Consider the following 18,800-nt stretch of genomic DNA (forward strand, 5'->3'; position numbering starts at 1 on the left):
ATATGCATGCATAGTACTCATGGGGGCTAGAAGTCATGGCTTTTTTTCTAACAGGAACATAAAAAAAGAAATGATAAGCTCCCCCCCCATTAAGACAGAAAAAGCCCCAATTTAGCTCTTATCCACATTGATTAGGTTCCTTTTAGGATGAGGCACCCCTGAGTGAGTGTAGCAATAATTACTAATAATAAATCTAACACATATTTACTTTAACAATAAATTTAGAAACATAAAGAATGTAAAAAGCCAGTATAACACCATGCTCCTCAAAGGCAACCTCTACTAAAGCCTTCTGCATTTCTTTCGATGGTCTGGATGGATGAAGATATATATGACAAGACACACAACTCCCCATACACATTTTCTTGAGGTAGGGTTTCATGTCAAGACATTAGGTTTTAATTACAAAAATCAAATACATAATCAAATACAAAACAAAATGGTAAGCTACCACCTCTACAGTTTCTTATTCTTTCTGGCTTTTGAGCTAATACATCTTTTCTTTATGTTTCCTACTTGTAGGAGGAAGCCTGTATGCCGCCATTAACCATGTGACTTACTAGAGGTGCATACAGATGAGGTAATAAAAGAGCAGTTTACCACACCGCTAACCACACCCACTTTAGGCATGACTAAAGACGTATACGGAGGGACTACGTCACTAGCCAGGCCCACTCAGGAGGTGGAGGCAGGTGGATTTCTGTGAGTTCGAAACCAGCCTGGTCTACAGCCAGGGCTATACAGAGAAACCCTGTCTTGAAAAACGAAACAAAAATAAACAATCAAACAAAGAACCCAAAACAACAAAAAGCATTCTCTTTCTTAGGGTGCTGGGAATGGAAGTCAGACCCTCATGCACGCTAACCAGCTGGTCTACTATTGTGCTGCATCACTATATACTTACTAGTGAAATTACTCAACAAGTTAATTTTCTTAACTGAAACTCTAGGTCTCATGTAAGTCTTCTATATTTAACAGGGATTCATCTTGTTTGTTTTAATGAAAAGCTAAACCCCATGACCTTCATTTAGTAAAAACAGGCATAAAGAACAACCACTAGTTTTCTGATTTTATCATACTCAAGTGCAAACCAATGGCAAGTGTTGATGGCATATGTACCTGTGTTTTCAGAGTCCGTTCAGTACTGATATTCTTTTCAAAGGCAACCTTAAGATTATTTATTTCTTCCTCTTTCTTCAACTTATATTCTGTCAATAAATCACGTAAAACATTATTGTACAGCATTAAATAATTTTATCTGCATTCCAAACTAACAATGTCCTCAATTGTTGAAATTATTATACACTACACAGTAATACACAGTACCTTTCAGTAATTTCATTAAGATAACTACTTGTAGCCCATATGTAGCCCAGGATGCCCTTGAAATTCTAATTCTCTTGCCTCCACCTCTCAGGTGTATGAATTTGCTCACTGTACAGCTCATTAATATAATTTTTAAGCCTACATAAGTTAATACATGGGTATTAAAAAACCCAATGCAAAAAATAACTAAAGATTAACCACAGAATTAGCCTCTATCTATCTATCTATCTATCTATCTATCTATCTATCTATCTATCTATCTATCTATCTATCTGGAATGGTCTCAATCAGCCTTTAATCCTAGCACTCGGAGGTAGAGGCAGGCGGATCTCTAAGAGCTAGTTCCAGGATACCCTCTAAAGCCACAGAGAACCCTGCCTCAAAAAAGTAAAAACAAAACAAAAAAACCCCATAACAAAAAAGTGTGCAAAATTGTATCAGGCTCAGTCAAATGTGCAAATGTATGTGGGCACTGCATATTTGTTTCTGACTAGTACTGGATGCATGAGCTACTATGTTCTGTGTGTCATGGTGATAGCTCAGCTTTTACATTGCAACTAGCTGCCTGGGCTCAGAATTTAACTTGGGCTTTCTGGCCACTGAATCTGATGGAATGACAGAGATTCATATGTCATTGAAGTTGTGTTATGCTGTTCTACTTTATTAAAAATACAGTTAAGGGAATTCCAATATTTATGGTTAAAAATCTGTAACAAGAAGATAACTTAAAACTTGTAACTCTAAATTGGAGCTGTTCTGGGAAATGACATATGTTTCCCACCATTTTAACTAAACTAAGTGCAGCCATGTGGGCAGTGGTCATTTTGACTAGGGTTAGGGAAGAGCGGTCATGTGACTTCACCACCATCTTGATTAAAGGTAATCACATGGAGAGGGCCTACCAAGGAGACAACAGGTCTCCAAAATATCTTGTATTCGGATGGATTTTTGTATGGTAATCCATGTTCTGTACTGAAATCAAGGTCTATGAAAGATAGGGTTTAAAACAATATTGTTTTAATGAGGCATTAAAACTGCACCTTCACGTATTCATGTATAGAGATACATCTTGCTGGAAGCCAGACTTTATAATGTAATGTAAGAGTAATCACCTTGGTATTGATTTTAGAGACACTAAATTGTTTATACTATTAAAACCTGGTTTCGTCTTCTAAAACAAAAAAGAAAAAAAAAAGTGAGTGAGCACACACATATGCACTCTAGTAGTAAGCATTTGGAGGCAATCAGAAAGGCCAGAAGAGGGCATCAGAGTCTCTGTAGTCAAGTTACAAGAAGGTTGGTTGTGAGCGGTCCAATGTGGGTGCTAAAAACAAAACTTGGGTCTTCTGTAAGAATAGCAAGCTCTCTTCGTGAATGAGCTCTCTTTCTAGCCCTCATATTATAGCTTTGAAAAATTTTCAAGCTAATTATCACAAACTTTTTATTTTTTTTTGGTTTTTCGAGACAGGGTTTCTCTGTGGCTTTGGAGGCTGTCCTGGAACTAGCTCTTATAGACCAGGCTGGTCTCGAACTCACAAAGATCTGCCTGCCTCTGCCTCCCGAGTGCTGGGATTAAAGGTGTGCGCCACCAACGCCCAGCTATCACAAACTTTTAAAGAAGATTTATTTTTATTTTATGTGTATGAGTGTCCTGCCTGCACACGTTTCTCATGTGTATGGCTGGTGCCCTTAGAAGTCGTAAGGTATGGGATCTCTGGGAGCTGGGAATTGAACCTGGGTCTTTTGTAGAGCATCAAGTGCTCATAATTGCTGAGCCTTCTCTCCAACCCCACACTGCCATTTGTTAAGGAAACTCCATATACCTTCTTCTGCTGTTCTAATCCTTTCATTTAGCTCTTCGTTTTCTTTTCTTAGTATTTCGATATCTTTGGTTAGCATGGTGTTTGTTTCTTCAAGCTAAACAAAGCAAACAAAGGTTAAGCTACAGACTATGTTTTCATACTTAAAGTTACAAATCTTTAAAACAATGCTTAACATCTTCTGCAGATAAAACAGGTCAAACATTACTTTAACTACAGAAAATGCCTGGTTTCCAGTTTTAAAATATGTGAATGAGGCAGGCATGGTGGCACACACCTTTGATCCCAGCATGCAGGAAGAAAAGAATATTGGATTTCTGAGTTCAGCACTAGCCTGGTCTAAGAACTACACAGGGAAACTTTCAAAACTGCCCTGCCCCCCCCAAATTAATACATAATTTATAAATATTTTAGGAACAATTACCTTCCAAAAATGATATGTGTATATATGTATATGTGTGTATGTGTTTATATATGCTAAACTTAATAAACAGAACTAGATGGAAGACTAGGCAATTCGAACTTGTTCCTAGCTCTGTTCTTAACCTATGCGACCCTGGGGCAAATCATCATCCTGTGTCTCAGTTTTCTCAACTGAAGATGATGAAAATATTATGTGCATCATTGACTATTCCAGGTATACTATTTTCTTTTAATTGTAGTAACAACTGCACAGAAGGAGCACTATTTCTGCCCCCCTCGCCAACCTCTTGGGAGGTTAAGATAAGATCTAGCAATATAGCTAGTTGTCTTTAATCCCAGCACTCAGGTGGCAGAGGCAGGTGGATCTTTGTGAATTCAAGGGCAGCCTGGTCTACAAAGTGAGTTCAGGGAAGCCAGGGCTACACAGAGAAACCCTGCCTAGAAATCCCTGACCCCACAAGAAGTCTAGAAATGTCCAGATTGGTCTAGAGGTATGTATGTAGCCAAGGCTAGCCTTAGACCTAATGATCAATAACTAAGTGCTGGGATTATAAACCACATACTACCATGCTTGGTTTATCTCGTGTGTGTGTGTGTGTGTGTGTGTGTGCGAGCGAGCATGCATACGTGTGCATATACATGCTGGAACACATGCATACAAAATCCAGAGCAGGCATGGGATATCTTCCTTTAAGACACTGAGGCTGGGTCTCTAATTGAACAGGAAATTCACTATTTTGGCTAGTCTGGCTGGCCAGGAAGCTCTCAAGATCTGGTTGTCTCTATTCTCAATGCTGTGATTACAGACAAGGGTCGCCATGTACATGTACATGTTTTTATATGGGTGTTAAGAAATTCAAACTAGGGGTCCTTTGCCTCTGAGAAGTTATGTGATCTCAGCAGATTGCATTAATTCTCTAAGCCTCAGATCTGCCAAGATCACGTAACTGCTCAGAGGCAAAGCCAGCATTTGAACCCTGGCATGGTCACATCACAGTACTTGCTAACTTCCAAAGATAAGTTTCTGTAACTCCCACTGATCCCGAATTACTATATAGAGTACAGTATGGACCTTAACAAAAGGGAATTTGTAGGACTGGTTTTGAACACAATAAACTTTTAACAATGAGTTTCTTATCCCACAATAGTTACTCAAATTTTAAAGAAATCTAATCCATACAAACACTCAGAGAATAAAAATGAGTTTAGGATAAGCATTACTCCAATAAGTTATAACACAGATCTATAGCAGTCCAGTGTACTGAATAAGACTTTCTATCATTCTCAATTGTTTTAGATAAGATAAACACAAGTACAGAAAGGTCACTTTACATAAGAGGCATAAGTAAATATGTATGCACACATACCTCAATACTTTTAAAATGTTACCTATTTTGACTTAAATCAGTTTCAGTCAGATATTCACCTATCACTTACCCGGCTAACAGTGTGATCTTTATCTGTAATCTCTTGTCTATTTCTTGAAGCAGCTTTCTTGCTTTCTTGAGTCAACTCAAAATACTGTTCTTCCAGAATTCCTCGAGCCAACTGCTCAGACTCAGCTTTTGTTTCTGCTAGATCCAACTGAGTAGAAAGAGTTTCTCTACAACAGTTTTAAGTGAAATGAAAAAAAAAAATTCAGTTCATTCTCCTTACTTGATCACATAAATGACAACAACTTTCTTGCTAGACATGGCAGCCTACATCTGTAGTTCTTTTGTTTTTGCTTTTTTCTAAGACAGGGTTTCTCTGTGTAACCTTGGCTGTCCTTAAACTTGAAGATCCTCTGCCTCTCCTGTGCTGTGATTAAAGGCATGTGCCACCACTGCCCAGCCTACACCTGTAATTCTAACAACTGAAATCTTGAGGCAGAGAGACTAAAAATTCAAGGCCAATCTGGACTACATAGTGAGATTCTCCCTGGAAAAAATAGACTAAACAGCACACACACACAAAATTACACACAATTTTCTCTAAATGACAGAACCAAGGATTTTACTTTTTAAAGCAAACTTTAAATCCACTACAAAGTACTCATGAAAGGAATAATTTTAATTTCTTAAGCCATTTACTTTTAGAAAAAAAGAATTTGCTGTGGGTCTGGAACGAAAGACAGTGAGGTAAAGTTGAAAAGCCATTGGTTAACCAGGAGGTCAGATTCAAGACACTTATCCACATCACTAGTAATGCCTATTTCTACTGGGTAAGTTCCTTACATTTTCTCTGTAAACTGAGAGGGTTATACTACATTACCTTTAAGTAATTCATGAGATTATGAAAAGATACAGATTCAAACCACTGTGAACTATCCAGAAATATTAGAAAGTTTTCAGAATTGCCTGAGTATGGTGATCACACCTAGGATGCTACCATTTGCAAAGGAGGTCGAGGCAGCAGGACTGATTCAGGTCAGCCTTGGTATAAGAGATTCTGTCTTAAACTAACTTTCAGAATTGACATTTACACTTGCACTAGATTACTTTCATTTGTTTGTTTGTTCCAAAGATCCTCTCTTGGCCATGTGTATGTATATTTCCTCGATTTTTGTAGGTTCTCAGTAAATTTGGGGAATGAATTATCCCTATCCATGACCACTACTACCTCCTCTTTTTCTTTTTTGTTTTTTTAAAAAAAATTATTTTATTTTATGTAATGAGTGTTTTACCAACATGTTTTATTGCAATGTGCCTAGACCTTATGGTGGCCAGAAGAGAAAGCCAGATGCTCTCAAACTAGAATCTTAAGGTGGATTTGTCTAATTTGCTATTAATTAGCCTAATATATTAGTCTCATCAGAATGATGGCATCCCTACTCCCCATCTTTCAACTTAAATTTATAAATGTCTTTCTGTTCTGTTCCAAAGCAAAATGGAAATGGACATACTTTTCACTTTGCAGCTCCTGGATTTTCCTTAAATTTTCTCTGTTTTTTTCTTCAATTTCTTCTTTAAGTTCCTTTACCTGGGTTTTATAAAGTGTCTGTGAAAACAAGTGATTAGAATGAAATGTTTATGGTGAGTTCGACAATTTTTTTAAAAAATTTTAATTTTATGAGCTTTGGTGTTTTGCCTGCATGTGTCTGTGTGATGGTGTCAGATCCTTTGGAGCTAGAATTACAGATAGTTGTGACCCACCATGTGGGTGCTGGGAATTGAACTGGGTCCTCTGGAAGAGCAGATTGTGCTTAATTTAACTTGTTTTAAAATTGCTGGGGTTGGAGAGATTGCTCAGTGGTTAAGAGTACTGGCTGTTCTTCTCCAATTCCTAGAACCCACATAGTGGCTCACAACTAACTGTAACTCCAGCTCCAGGGGATTCAACACCCTTACACAAACATAAAACAAAAATAAACCATTAAAAACAAGCAAACAGCCAGGTGGTGGTGGCATACACCTTTAATCCCAGTACTTTGGAGGCACAGGCAGGCAAATCTCTGTGAGTTCAAGACAAACATGGTCGACAGAGTTTCAGGACAGCCAGGGTGGAAACCCTGTCTCAAAAAAGCAAAAACAAAGCAAACTATAGACTGAGCTCAACAGGAAAAATATCTTAGGTATTAGTTATTTCTGCAACCTAAATATGCTCATGAGCACACATATTAATTAGTGCTTATAGGTAAGCAGAATCTCTAACAAAGTCTTTAAAAAATTTTTGTTTTACTTTTTTGATAGGTATTAAGAGCTTAGACTGGGCTAGAATTCCCTATGTAACCCATGCTATACTGGAACTCAAAAACCCCACCCTACCCTAATTTGGTCTCCAAGTAGTAGGCATCAGGCATGCATTTCCATATCCAGCAACCAAGTCTTTGTTTGAGACAAGGTCTTACTCTGTGGCCCTGGCTAGCCTGGATCCATCTGCCTCTGCATCTGGAGCACTGTGATTAACGGCCTGTACCACCATGCCCAGTTATCAAAAGTTTTATTTATGGCTGTAATTTGGTGGCAATTAACTGCTGGAAAGAGGCACAAAAAGGGTGTCGTGCCCCCCCTTCACAATTTAAACAGACAATAAACCTTGAAATGAAATATAATTTTCAGAAAAATACTCTTAAAATTTCAAGCCGGCCAGTAGTAGCACACTCCTAATCCCAGCACTTTCAAGGCAGAAGCAAGTGGATCTCTGAGTTGGAGGCCAGCCAGGAGCTACACAGAGAAACTCTGTCTTGAAAAACCAAAAATCTCTAAAGTTTCTTGTTTAAGTCCGTTTTTAGAGTATATTAAAAGTGACTTTCACTTACAGAGAAATATTGCTCAGCTTCAAGTTGGTCTTGCAACTCTCGCATCTGCCCCTCATTTCCTCTGTATTGCCTTAGACAAAAGAAAATCAGTAATCAGTTTTCATATTTATGATGGGTTTCATTTAAGTTGCTAAAAACAAAAGGTTTGATACAGTAACTTCTCTAAGAAAAAGATTTCAACATCATATTACTTTTTTTAGCTCATCTGGGGAGGCCGCACTGCCAGGCTCCATTTTGCACCTTATAAAATGATGCCATGCAAAGCATAGGCCCTTCGTAATGGAGGCTTTCTTGAGCTCATTAACTGTGGATCTCTCTAAACCATAAAAATGACATTGCTGTGGTTTGTTTGTTTTTTCCCCGGTAAATATTTGTGGAAAAAAGACAAAAATACACTTTACAGGCAAAAAAGGTCACAGGAATGTACTTTAAATATTTTGTGTAGCAAACAACTAAAAGAAGAAACCATAAATTATTTAAAGAAAAACAAAGTGTAATATATTTTGGCAATTAAACACAGGAAGGGGTTTAAAAAGAATTACATAGGAAATATAAAAGGAAAAGAAGAGCAATAAATTGGTAAGGATAAAGATAAAATATGTTATCACACAGAGTAAATACACTTCACAGGAAAAAGGGCACACCTAGGAGAGGTACAGACTCAAACACATAGGAACAAAATGGAACTCAAAGGCTCAGATTTTCAAGAATTAATAATTTTATCTGAGGCTGCTAGGCTTTAATATTAGATAATAACTGCTTTGTAGTTTAGTAGCAAGCCATGTAGTTGGTAGAAAACATAAATGTCCACTGAGTGTAGTTGCTTGGGGGAAAATTTGTCAGTTTCATTTTTATAGTTTAGGAATACCCATCATTCCTATCATTTTAAAGCAGGCCCATGACACCCTCGCTTTGTCTTCATCTTAGGTAAGGAGGCACATGACATCTCAGCAGTAATAGGAAAATAAAAAAGACTGAAACTCTGAGATGAACCAAAGAAACAAAACAATTCTCATCCCAAGATTATGTCTAATTGTAATCTCCAAACTAAAGCCACCTGGAACACTTCTTTTCAAATAGGGCCATCTTCATTTTTGTATGCTAATCTGGAGAAATGTAATGATACTTATAGATATGAAAATCATAAGAACACTGGTATTTCCACCATGAATACATGGACTGTAAAGCCATCAGCTTTACTAATCTATGCTTCTTCCTTTACCTGTAATTTTAATAAGACGGAACTTCCTTACAAACCTTTTTTTAAACTTAATTCTTTTATCACACAAATTTGAGGCATAAATTTATAGTCCAATGAAACACTAAAAGATACTTTCAAAACTTACTTTGTAAGCTGAGCAAACTCAAATTCTAACAATCTTTTTGCTTCCAGTAAAGTATTTATTTCCTGTTTCATCTGTTTTTCTAAACCTTTTAAATTGTCTGCTTCAAATGCTTGAGTCTTCAATTCATTCTGTAACAATAGCCGTTTATTTGATTCCTGTTCCAGCTGCAGTGTGAGATTTTTAACCTATGAATGAGAAAAGCGATTGGCATGTTAATCATTTTAGTAATCCATTAGATATTTGAAAGGATACTAATCAAATTTCAAGAACATTATTATCTTTTGCATTATTCTAATTTGTCCTTGTGTCTATTACTGCATATTCACTAGGGTGAAAATAGTATCTAAATTTTAGGTATGAAATCTGTGGGAAAAAGAAAAATCTTAATTTCAGCTAGTCTGGAAATTTTGGAAAATAATGGTTAAAAGTCATGTGTGAGAGGACGTTCCAAATGGGTACTTGAACTTAGCCATTCACCCACAAATGTTGATGTGTTTTGTTTATATGATCCTAAAACTTAGAAAATAGTAAATATTAAGTACTTATTAGTGTAGGAGCCAATGAACTCACAATTCTTGCAGTATTGCACAACATGTTCATTCTGTTGTCTGCAAGTTAATTATCACAGAGATCATCAAATAGCACAAACTCCTTCCCCTCCATCTTGTACAGGAACATCTCCTTTCCATCCTTTCCCTGGATAGTCTGACACTACAGCATTCTCAGACTTAATAATAATCTTAAGATGTTTTATTCTTTAGTTCCCAAATACCACACCCTTAGCAAGGCTTTCCTTAATTTTTATAGTCACACATATGTTGTGCTTGTAATTATAATTGGTCTTTTTAAGCTGTCTGTTCCTTTAAAGTATACAGATCATACCTATTTATTCAACTTAATAACCCCAACTTTGAGTTCTCTTTTAATTAAAAAAACTTTGAGCTGTCTTTTTTTAATTAAAAAACTTTTTAAAAATTTAGTTTTACTTTATGTGTATGGTGCTTAGCCTACATGGTATGTCTGTGTATCATATTTGTGCCTCCTGCAGAGGCCAGAAGAAAGTTCTGGATTCCCTGAAACTGGAGTTACATATGGTTGTGAGCTACCACTGAGGATGCTGGGAATTAAATCCAGGTTCTCCTGAACAGCAGTAATGTCCTTAACAGCTGAGCAACTTCCAGCTCCATCTTCCAAACTTTCAACATATAGATAGCCAGCTTGCTAGTTTGTTTCTCATCTCTTGTTAGTCAATTCTATATAGAATATAGAAGGATTTTCCCACAAAAAAAAAGACCTAATGTTTTCACCAATATCATTTCTCTAAGTTTTAAAAGAACACTGGTTACTTTAGAGACCAAATGTCTCCCGTGACAGCTCCACATCATGTTTTCTTCTCTGACTTCACTTCCTTTTGCCCTTCTCCAATGTTGCCTCCAGCAAGACAAGTCTTGGAAGCCACTTACAAATATTGTTTAAAATACTTATAGTAACCGCCAACGTATGTCTTTTGCCAACGTATGTCTTTTATCTTTTTATCAACAGCATTATAAATATGAACTACATGTTTTCTATTAATATAAGCCATTCCAAGCAGCAGTTGTTTTTAATGTTTTTCTAGGTAGCATAGATACTTTTGATGGCCTTTTTTTTTTTTAAGGAAATAGTTTCTTCTAGGAACAACTAAGATGTTTTGACACAGTTACATGCATTGCTGTGATACACAATGGTAAAACTCCTAGGGAATGATATTTAATAGCTATTTGTAATGAAAATTCTAAGTTATGGGATGACAGAACAGCAGTGAACACATATATCATTCAAATCTTCTGTTTCAAATACAGATAAAGGTTCTCCAGTCACACCCTCTCTTTTAAAAGTATCTTACTTCATCTTCCATCCTTTCTTTATTTTCAGTCAAATGTTCTAGCTTCTGTTGAGATTGTTTCAGATCAACATCTAGCATAGAGCACTGTTTCTCAGTCTCAACAACTCTATTTTCAGCCTTTTCTCGAGCTTCTCTTTCTTCCTTCAGCTTTTTTTCCATTTCTGTAACAGAACAAATAAAGAACACCTTAATATTTTTCACTTTAAATGGTCTGGAAATTGGTCTTTAAAATCTCTACTGATTTTATCCTGGAACTGTAATAGGTATTAATTATAAAAGTTCTAAGAGCATTTTAGTAACTTATATGATAAGATTCTCTGAATAAAAAATATAAAATATAATAATAATTCCTAAAAAGTCTCAATCTAGCCCTTGCCCAAAGGAGGGGCAATTCAATATTGTCTAGATTGGAAGATGAAGAGTGTAATTAGAAAGAAGAATAGTAACGAATGAAATGAAGGTAAAGAACAGAAAAACATGACTGCAGTTATTAATCTCATTAATTAATTTGTTTGTTTATTGGTTTTTCAAGACAGGGTTTCCCTGTGTAACATCCCTAGCTGCCCTGGGAATCTCTCAGTAGACCAGGCTGGCCTCAAACTCACAGAGATTCACCTGCCTCTGCTTTCTTGAGTGCTGGGATTAAAGGTGTGCACCACCACCACACCTGGCTTCTTTCTTTCATTGGTCTGGAAAAATTTCAGAAGCTCTATAGACAGAAATTCTGTGACTCAATGACAAGATTCCATGTTGCAGAATACCTCTTTCAATCATCAGAAGACCCTAGCAATTACCAGGAGCCTGATTCTAGCATATGGTAAGTCAAGTTATGAGAATTTTAACTTTATCACAGTCATGTCAGTAGGAGGCTACATAACCAAGAAAGTCTTTTTGCTATTCTTGGCGCTTGCCTGTCATGTGAAAAACAATTAGAGTGGAAGTTCACTTCTCCCCTAATCTTATGAATACAGCTGCACTAACAGAACCACTGTCTCCTGAATCCCTTCTCTCCAATCTTAACAGAACCTTCACTTATGTTTGGACTACAGATATCTACCCTTGAGTTCATATCCATCTAGGTAGCTGACAAAAGTAATCAAAGTTGTTGTTTTGGGGATATGCTGAGATTTGAACTCAGGACCTCAAACAGGCTTAGCTTGTGTTCTGCCATTGAAATATATCCCTAGCCCCCAAACTTAACATACTAAAATAGTTACACCTTTCTCTCCAATCCCCAAATTACTTCTATTGCACTTATATCAATTTTTTAATAAGGATACAACCATTCATTCAGCTGTTCAAACTAAACACCGGAGTCATTCTTGCTTCCTTTTCTGTCCTCCTTCCATCACATTTTTGTCCTTTGTGCTTCTGCTTCATTTGCTTTCTGCTTACCACCAGTGCACAGATCCTATAATTTTCTAATGGATCATTGCTGTGGAGTATTCCTGTACACTGTATAAATTATGCTGATTGGTTTAATGAAGAAGCTGACTGACCAATAGTGAGGCAAGATAAGGTTAGGTGGAAAAAACAAACTGAGGTGGTTAAGAAGAAGGGCAGTCAGGATAGCCCAAGAAGCAAGATCCTAAAAGCAGGTAAAGTCACAAGCCATGCGGTGTGGTGAGATATCCACCATGTTCACACCTGTAGCACTGACCATGTCTGTTTGGGTGTGGTCACAGGTACAGACATGACGGAGGGTAGGCCTACATCTGGGGTCCCTGACCCCAGTGCTCTCTGATGCTTCCAGTCGGGTCACAGAAGAGCAACATGTGTGGGTCCTTAGAGCAGGAACCTGTGGTGGCCATCTGCTTCTTCTGAAAGTGACTTCTTCCCAAAATAAATTATAGTTAACCTATATTTGAGCCTGGTCTGCGGATGTCACAGATATCTCACTACAATGTGGCAATACAGATTAATAGAAACGGATTAATTTAAATTTAAGAGAATAGTAATAAGTCTGAGCTATTAGCTGAGCATTTTATAATTCATATAATTCATTTTATAATTCATATACGAGTGTTTTTTGAACTGGCAGGTGGGAGAGAAATATTAGTTTATAGATCATCCCATTTCTATTGTTCCTTTTTTTTTCCCCTCCAAAGCAATTCTCCAGATAACAAGAACAGTCTTTTTTTTTAGATTTATTTGTTATGTAAACAGTGTTCTGCCTGCATGTATCCCTGCAGGCCAGAAGAGGGCACCAGACTACATTACAGATGGTTGTAAGCCACCATGTAGTTGCTCACTCAGGACCTCTGGAAGAACAGGAAGCACTCTTAACCCGAGCCATTTTTCTAGCCCAAGAACAGTCTTTTAAAACATACATTAAAACTGTAGTTGGAGATAATACAACAGAATAACACTGATCTCAGGTACATCTGAAGTAATAATAAAATGAGGCAACTGGTTGGTATAAACTAGAATTGTGACTGGAAGCTATAAAGCAAAGTAAATATAAAGGATTTAATTAAAAAAAAAAACTGAGGCAAAAAAAGCAGCTAAGTAACAATGAGGTCCAAAATGGATCATGAAGAAAAATCAAGGGACAGACTGAAAAATTGGGAGAAAAGAAGAGTCCACTTGTAGCAGGCTTTTTTGGGGGCTACCAATCAATTCCCAAATCATGACACAGAGACTTATTATTAGTTACGAATGAAGCTAGGACTTATCTTATGTTTGTTTCTTACTAGCTCTTATAACTTATATTTAACCTCATTATCTCCATCTATGTTTTGCCTTGAGGATTTTTACCTTTCTTTCATTTTGTATGTCTTGTACTCCATGTCTGACTGGTTGGTGGCTGCCTTGCTGGCCAGCCCTAGGCATCTCCCTTACTTTCTGCCTTGTCCTTTCCCAAGTCTGGATTCCTCCTCTTACTTATTCTCTCTGCCAGAGAGCCCCACCTATGCCTTCTCTGCCTAGCTATTGGACGTTCAGCTTTTTATCTGACCAATCAGGTGCCTTAGGCAGGCAAGGTAAAACAGCAACACATCTTTAAGGAATCAAATGCAGCATAAACAAAAGTTACCCACCTATACAAAATTAAACACACCACATCTTTGCCTAGTTAAAATAATATTCCACAACATAAACAAATGTAACACATCTTTACATAGTTAAATATTCCACAAAATCCACTAACTTTACCTTGTTTTAGACCCAAATCCCAAACTCAAAATTGCCCCGCCTTAGCTTCTCCAGTGCTGAGATTTCAGGTCAGCATGCCTACTATGATTTCACTAACTTTTATAGTGAAGATATGATAAATAAAATGAGGAAACTATAGAAGGTAAAATTGTGATAAAAAGGAATCATATAATAAAATATATTATTCTCTTCTTAGGTAACAATGCTTACTTATAGTCTCTGTCATAGAAATGAAGTTTTGATCAAACCCAAATTTGTATAAGCATTATTTAAACTATATGCAACACTTACCACACATGGCAACAGACTTTGCCTCTTCTATAGACTGGTGCTTGTCAGTTAACCTCGCTTTAGTTACTTTGTGTTCATTTACTTCTTGTTCTAACCTTTGTTGTAAAGACTTGAGTTTGTAGTTCAAATCTATCTCTAAATTATTCTTTTCCTAAAAAATTAGAATGAGAGCCATGGAATATAATAAATCTTAAATTCCTCAGTATTTCACATGAGATAAACACTTTACAAATCCCCCTTTCTCTTTCATCCCTCCCCACTGGAAGCATTCACCACAACTGATGCAGAGGTCCCTGTGCTGTTGGTTATGTTCAGGATGGTTTTACACTAACTAGAATCACAAATGAATGCAACAGTCTTTCACTTTGCTACTCAATTCTTGCTCTAAAAAAACTTAAGAATATAAGACATTAATCTATATTTATATCTAAATTCACATTTATTTCCCTTTAAAAAAATGAAGCATCTTGGGACAAGGTAGTGAAATGGTAAGATGAAAATGGAAAGAATGGATTCCAGTCTTGTCTATGCTTCCTTCTTTCACCCTATTCCTACATTTATATCAGCCTGGTACAGAGACAGAACCACACAGGAAGCCTGCAGGAGTCTGAGCTAGGTTCTCTCCACATTTGTTATGGTTGTGTAACTTGGGTGTTCTTGTAGGGCTCTTAACATTGGGATTGGATGTGTCTCTGACTGTTACCTGATTTTGGGACCCCTTTTATCCTACTGAGTTGCCTCATCCAGCCTTGATATGAGGGTATGTGCCTAGTCTTATTGTAATTTGTTATGCCATGTTCAGTTGATATCCCTGGGAGGCCTGCTCTTTTCTGAAAAGAAACAGAGGAGTAGATCTGGGAGAGAGGCAAGATGGGGGGAGGGATTGAGAGAAGAGGAAGGAGAAATTGTGGTTGGGGATGTAATATATGAGAATAAAAACAAAAACAAAAAACCCTCTGGGGTAGAACATGACAAAGCAGTGGCTTTTAAAATCATTTCTGAGGGAAACAGTGAAAGTAAGACCTACATCTGTAATTGTTTGATCCTCTCCTCAGCAAGGTACTCAGCAGTAACATTTTGATAAAAGTCCAAATAAATTTGCAGGCCAGCAGAATGACCGCAATGGATTAAAGACACTTGCCACTAAGTCTGACAATCATAGTTAGAACCCTGGAACCTATATGGTAAAAGGAGAGAACTGATCTCCACACAAGCCTTGAAGCATGATCTTATAGGAAGGAGAGGGGGTGGAGGGAGGAAGAGATGGGAGTGGTGCACAAGCCAATTAGTTTGGTCTTTTTTATTTTACACACTCTCCCCCTTTTCCTAACAACATGGAAGAAGCATGTATGGTCTGTTAGGGTCTAGTTTTCGGGCTTCATACAATTTAACATAGCAAGGATTAATACCACCTCCCTCTTACCCATGTACAAAGGAACTAGTAACAATTTCTTTTTTATGTGCATTGTGCATTGGTGTTGTCTGTATGTATGTCTGTATAAGGAAATTGGATCCCCTGGAACTATAATTACAGACAGTTGTAAGTTGCCATGTGGATGCTGGGAATTGAACCTGGGTCCTCTGGAAGAACAGCCAGTGCTCTTAACTGATAAGCCATCCTCCAGCCATAGGAACAATTTTCTTATTAAAAATTATTTCCAAATCAAATTACTGTGATTATCCATTAAGCATCCAAAGTTTTTTTAGAGTACAAACAAGAATATAGTAACAAGATGCCAAACACATCACACATACATCCCCATATACCAAGAAACTAACCACACAATAAAATACAGAAACTACAAATGAATGCTATAAAACTACCTTATAACCTCTGACAACCATAATATATAATAATTATGACAGTAAGTCACTTACCTTTTCTGAATGATTAAGCATGTCTTGAGCCTCTTTTCTTTCTCCTTCCACTCTTTCAAGATTATGTTTAAGATGCTTCACCTCCTCTTGTAAAGATGTAATTCGTGCTATGAAATGAGAAAAAGGATAAAGCAAAAACTAAGTTATGATATTATAAATCAGAATTGTTATTATTTGAGAGTGAGGAGGTTGGTGATGGAGGATTTCTACATGCTTGTTAATGTTTAGTTTTGAATTTTTATTTAATGTGCATGAGTGTTTTTCCTGCATGTATGTTGTGTCCCACTTTCATGTGGTGGAGGCAAGAGAGAGAATTGGGTCCATTGGAATGGGAATTACATACAGATAGTTCTAAGGAGTCAGGTGGGGTTGGTGATTTAACTCAGGTCGTTTTTGCAAGAGCTGCAAGTGCTATTAACTGCTGAACCATCTCTTTAGCCTAGTGGTTCTCAACCTCCCAAATGCTGCAACCCTTTAATACAGCTCCTATATTGTGGTGATCCACAACCATAAAATTATTTTGCAGGTGTTATGAGTCGTGATGTAAATATCTGTGCTTTCAGATGGTCTTTGGCAACCCCAATGGAAGACTGCTTTGACCCCCAGAGGGAACACAAACCATAGGCTGAGAACCACTCTCCTAGAAAGATATCTAACCAAGGAAGAACAAGGCTCATTCACTGAAAACTAAAATTGTTAACCCCCAGGTTCAGAGGAGGATGACTATTGCCTGGATAGAATTATTTTTACATGGAAGAAATAGCCCCAATTATCCGCCCCCCACCAGCCTTTTAAACAAATGGTGCTGAAACAATTGGATATCAGATGTTAGATATCATTACTCATTAGGAATGCTAAGAACAAAATGGAAAAAAACAGAATCCCAACTCCTTGACATGGGAAAATGAAATGGTTCATTCACTGTAGAAAAAAGTTTAGCATTCCTACAAAAGTTTAGAATTAATACACGACCAAGCAATTTCAAAAGAACACAAATGGCACATATTGTAAATTAATGTTCAAAGCATTGTTATCTACAATAACAAAAAGGTGACTACAATCTGAAGCTCTACCAACATAAAAACTGTAGTACAAACATACAAAACTTAGCTTTTAACGAGATACTAATAATGCTACAGAAATTAAAAAATATTATATATAAAAGAAGCCTCATGCAAAAAAATCACATTATTATATAATGCCAATAGAGAATATACAGATCAAGTAAATTCAGAGATAAAGAAAACCACTGGCTTTCAGTGGCTAGATGGAAGTGGGAAAAAGAGAAAATTTAATGGGTAAAATGTATTTAGAAGCTAATGAAATTTGAGAACTAGATAGAGGAGACAGTTGTTCAACCTTCTGAATGTAATGGTGAGCACTGTTTTGAAAATGAAGAACTGGACAACCACCAAATGCTACCAAAAAAAAAAAAAAAACAGATTTCACATGCTTCCTTATATCTAACCACTACTGAATTTTCTTGTTCAAACCCTACCTGAGACACATTGAGTCACTAGACAGATCAAGCTTCTAGATCTAAATCCCAATGTACAGTACTATGAGTTGGAATAACATATTAATTTATACTGGTGGGTGACATCAGCAAATCCAGAATGGGATATCATGACACTCAAGAGGCAGACAGAGGCAAGCAGATCTCTGTAAATTCTCAGGTGAGCCAGGGCCACATACTGAGATTGTTTCAGTCAAAACAAAAACCCCCAAATAGGATTATCTCCTAAGTAAAAAATGAAACAAAATAAGCAATAGAAAGGACAAGCATATAACAAATCATACTATAAATTTTTCTTAACTTTAACCAGTATCTAAAAGATTCTGTTAAAAAACAGTTAATAAACATGATGGTCTCAACTTTGGAAGCAATTAGTTCCAAGTGTGGTCATAAGCAAAAGATAAACATTTTTAAGAACTGGAAGAATTTATGGAACTAATCTTTGAGCAATGAGACTTCCACATATAGCTAATTTGTTGTATAAAAAGCAGTGAGGCCAGGCGTAGTGGTACAGGCCTTTAATCTCACCACTTGAGAGGCAGAGGCAGGTGGATTTCTGTTGAGTTCCAGGTCAGTCTGGTCCTCAAGCAGAGTTTCAGGACAGGCAGGACTGTTACACAGAGAAACTTTGTCTCCAAAAACCATCCCCAGCACTACTCCCCCCCCCAATAAAGCACTGAGAAAAACTTGATTTGAACAAGTGTGAAGTTTTCCCAGTAACTATGAAGAACCTCCTTTCTTGGTTTTATCTGAATATATCTGAAGCCTGGTACCTGAGAGATAAAACTATTCAATTCTCAGCTATCAGTCAATGGGAGCTCCTAATTTCTGTAGTCACAAAAACTGACCTGACCTCTCTCCACAGAATTAAGTTCCATAAGACCCAAAATATGTTCACTTTCATGACTAAGGTTAAAACATA

At 37.0% G+C, this 18,800-nt stretch overlaps 1 protein-coding gene across 2 annotated transcripts in view; it reads right to left on the bottom strand.

The window, feature by feature from the left end:
* The window catches only part of Rock1 (Rho associated coiled-coil containing protein kinase 1), a 100,481-nt gene that overhangs the window by 16,688 nt on the left and 64,993 nt on the right, over positions 1-18,800 (bottom strand). For both annotated transcript variants that reach the window (XM_013122752.3, XM_005083035.4), the window contains exons 17-25: positions 16,363-16,469; positions 14,485-14,635; positions 11,041-11,201; positions 9,156-9,340; positions 7,810-7,879; positions 6,454-6,548; positions 5,007-5,172; positions 3,150-3,243; positions 1,120-1,208 (exon numbers count right to left, since the gene is read on the bottom strand). In XM_013122752.3, coding sequence (XP_012978206.1) covers positions 1,120-1,208; positions 3,150-3,243; positions 5,007-5,172; positions 6,454-6,548; positions 7,810-7,879; positions 9,156-9,340; positions 11,041-11,201; positions 14,485-14,635; positions 16,363-16,469 — 1,118 coding nt within the window. The remainder of the gene's footprint in view (positions 1-1,119; positions 1,209-3,149; positions 3,244-5,006; positions 5,173-6,453; positions 6,549-7,809; positions 7,880-9,155; positions 9,341-11,040; positions 11,202-14,484; positions 14,636-16,362; positions 16,470-18,800) is intronic.

This window comes from Mesocricetus auratus, unplaced genomic scaffold (assembly GCF_017639785.1).
Source record: "Mesocricetus auratus isolate SY011 unplaced genomic scaffold, BCM_Maur_2.0 Super-Scaffold_100018, whole genome shotgun sequence".
NCBI lineage: Eukaryota > Metazoa > Chordata > Mammalia > Rodentia > Cricetidae > Mesocricetus > Mesocricetus auratus.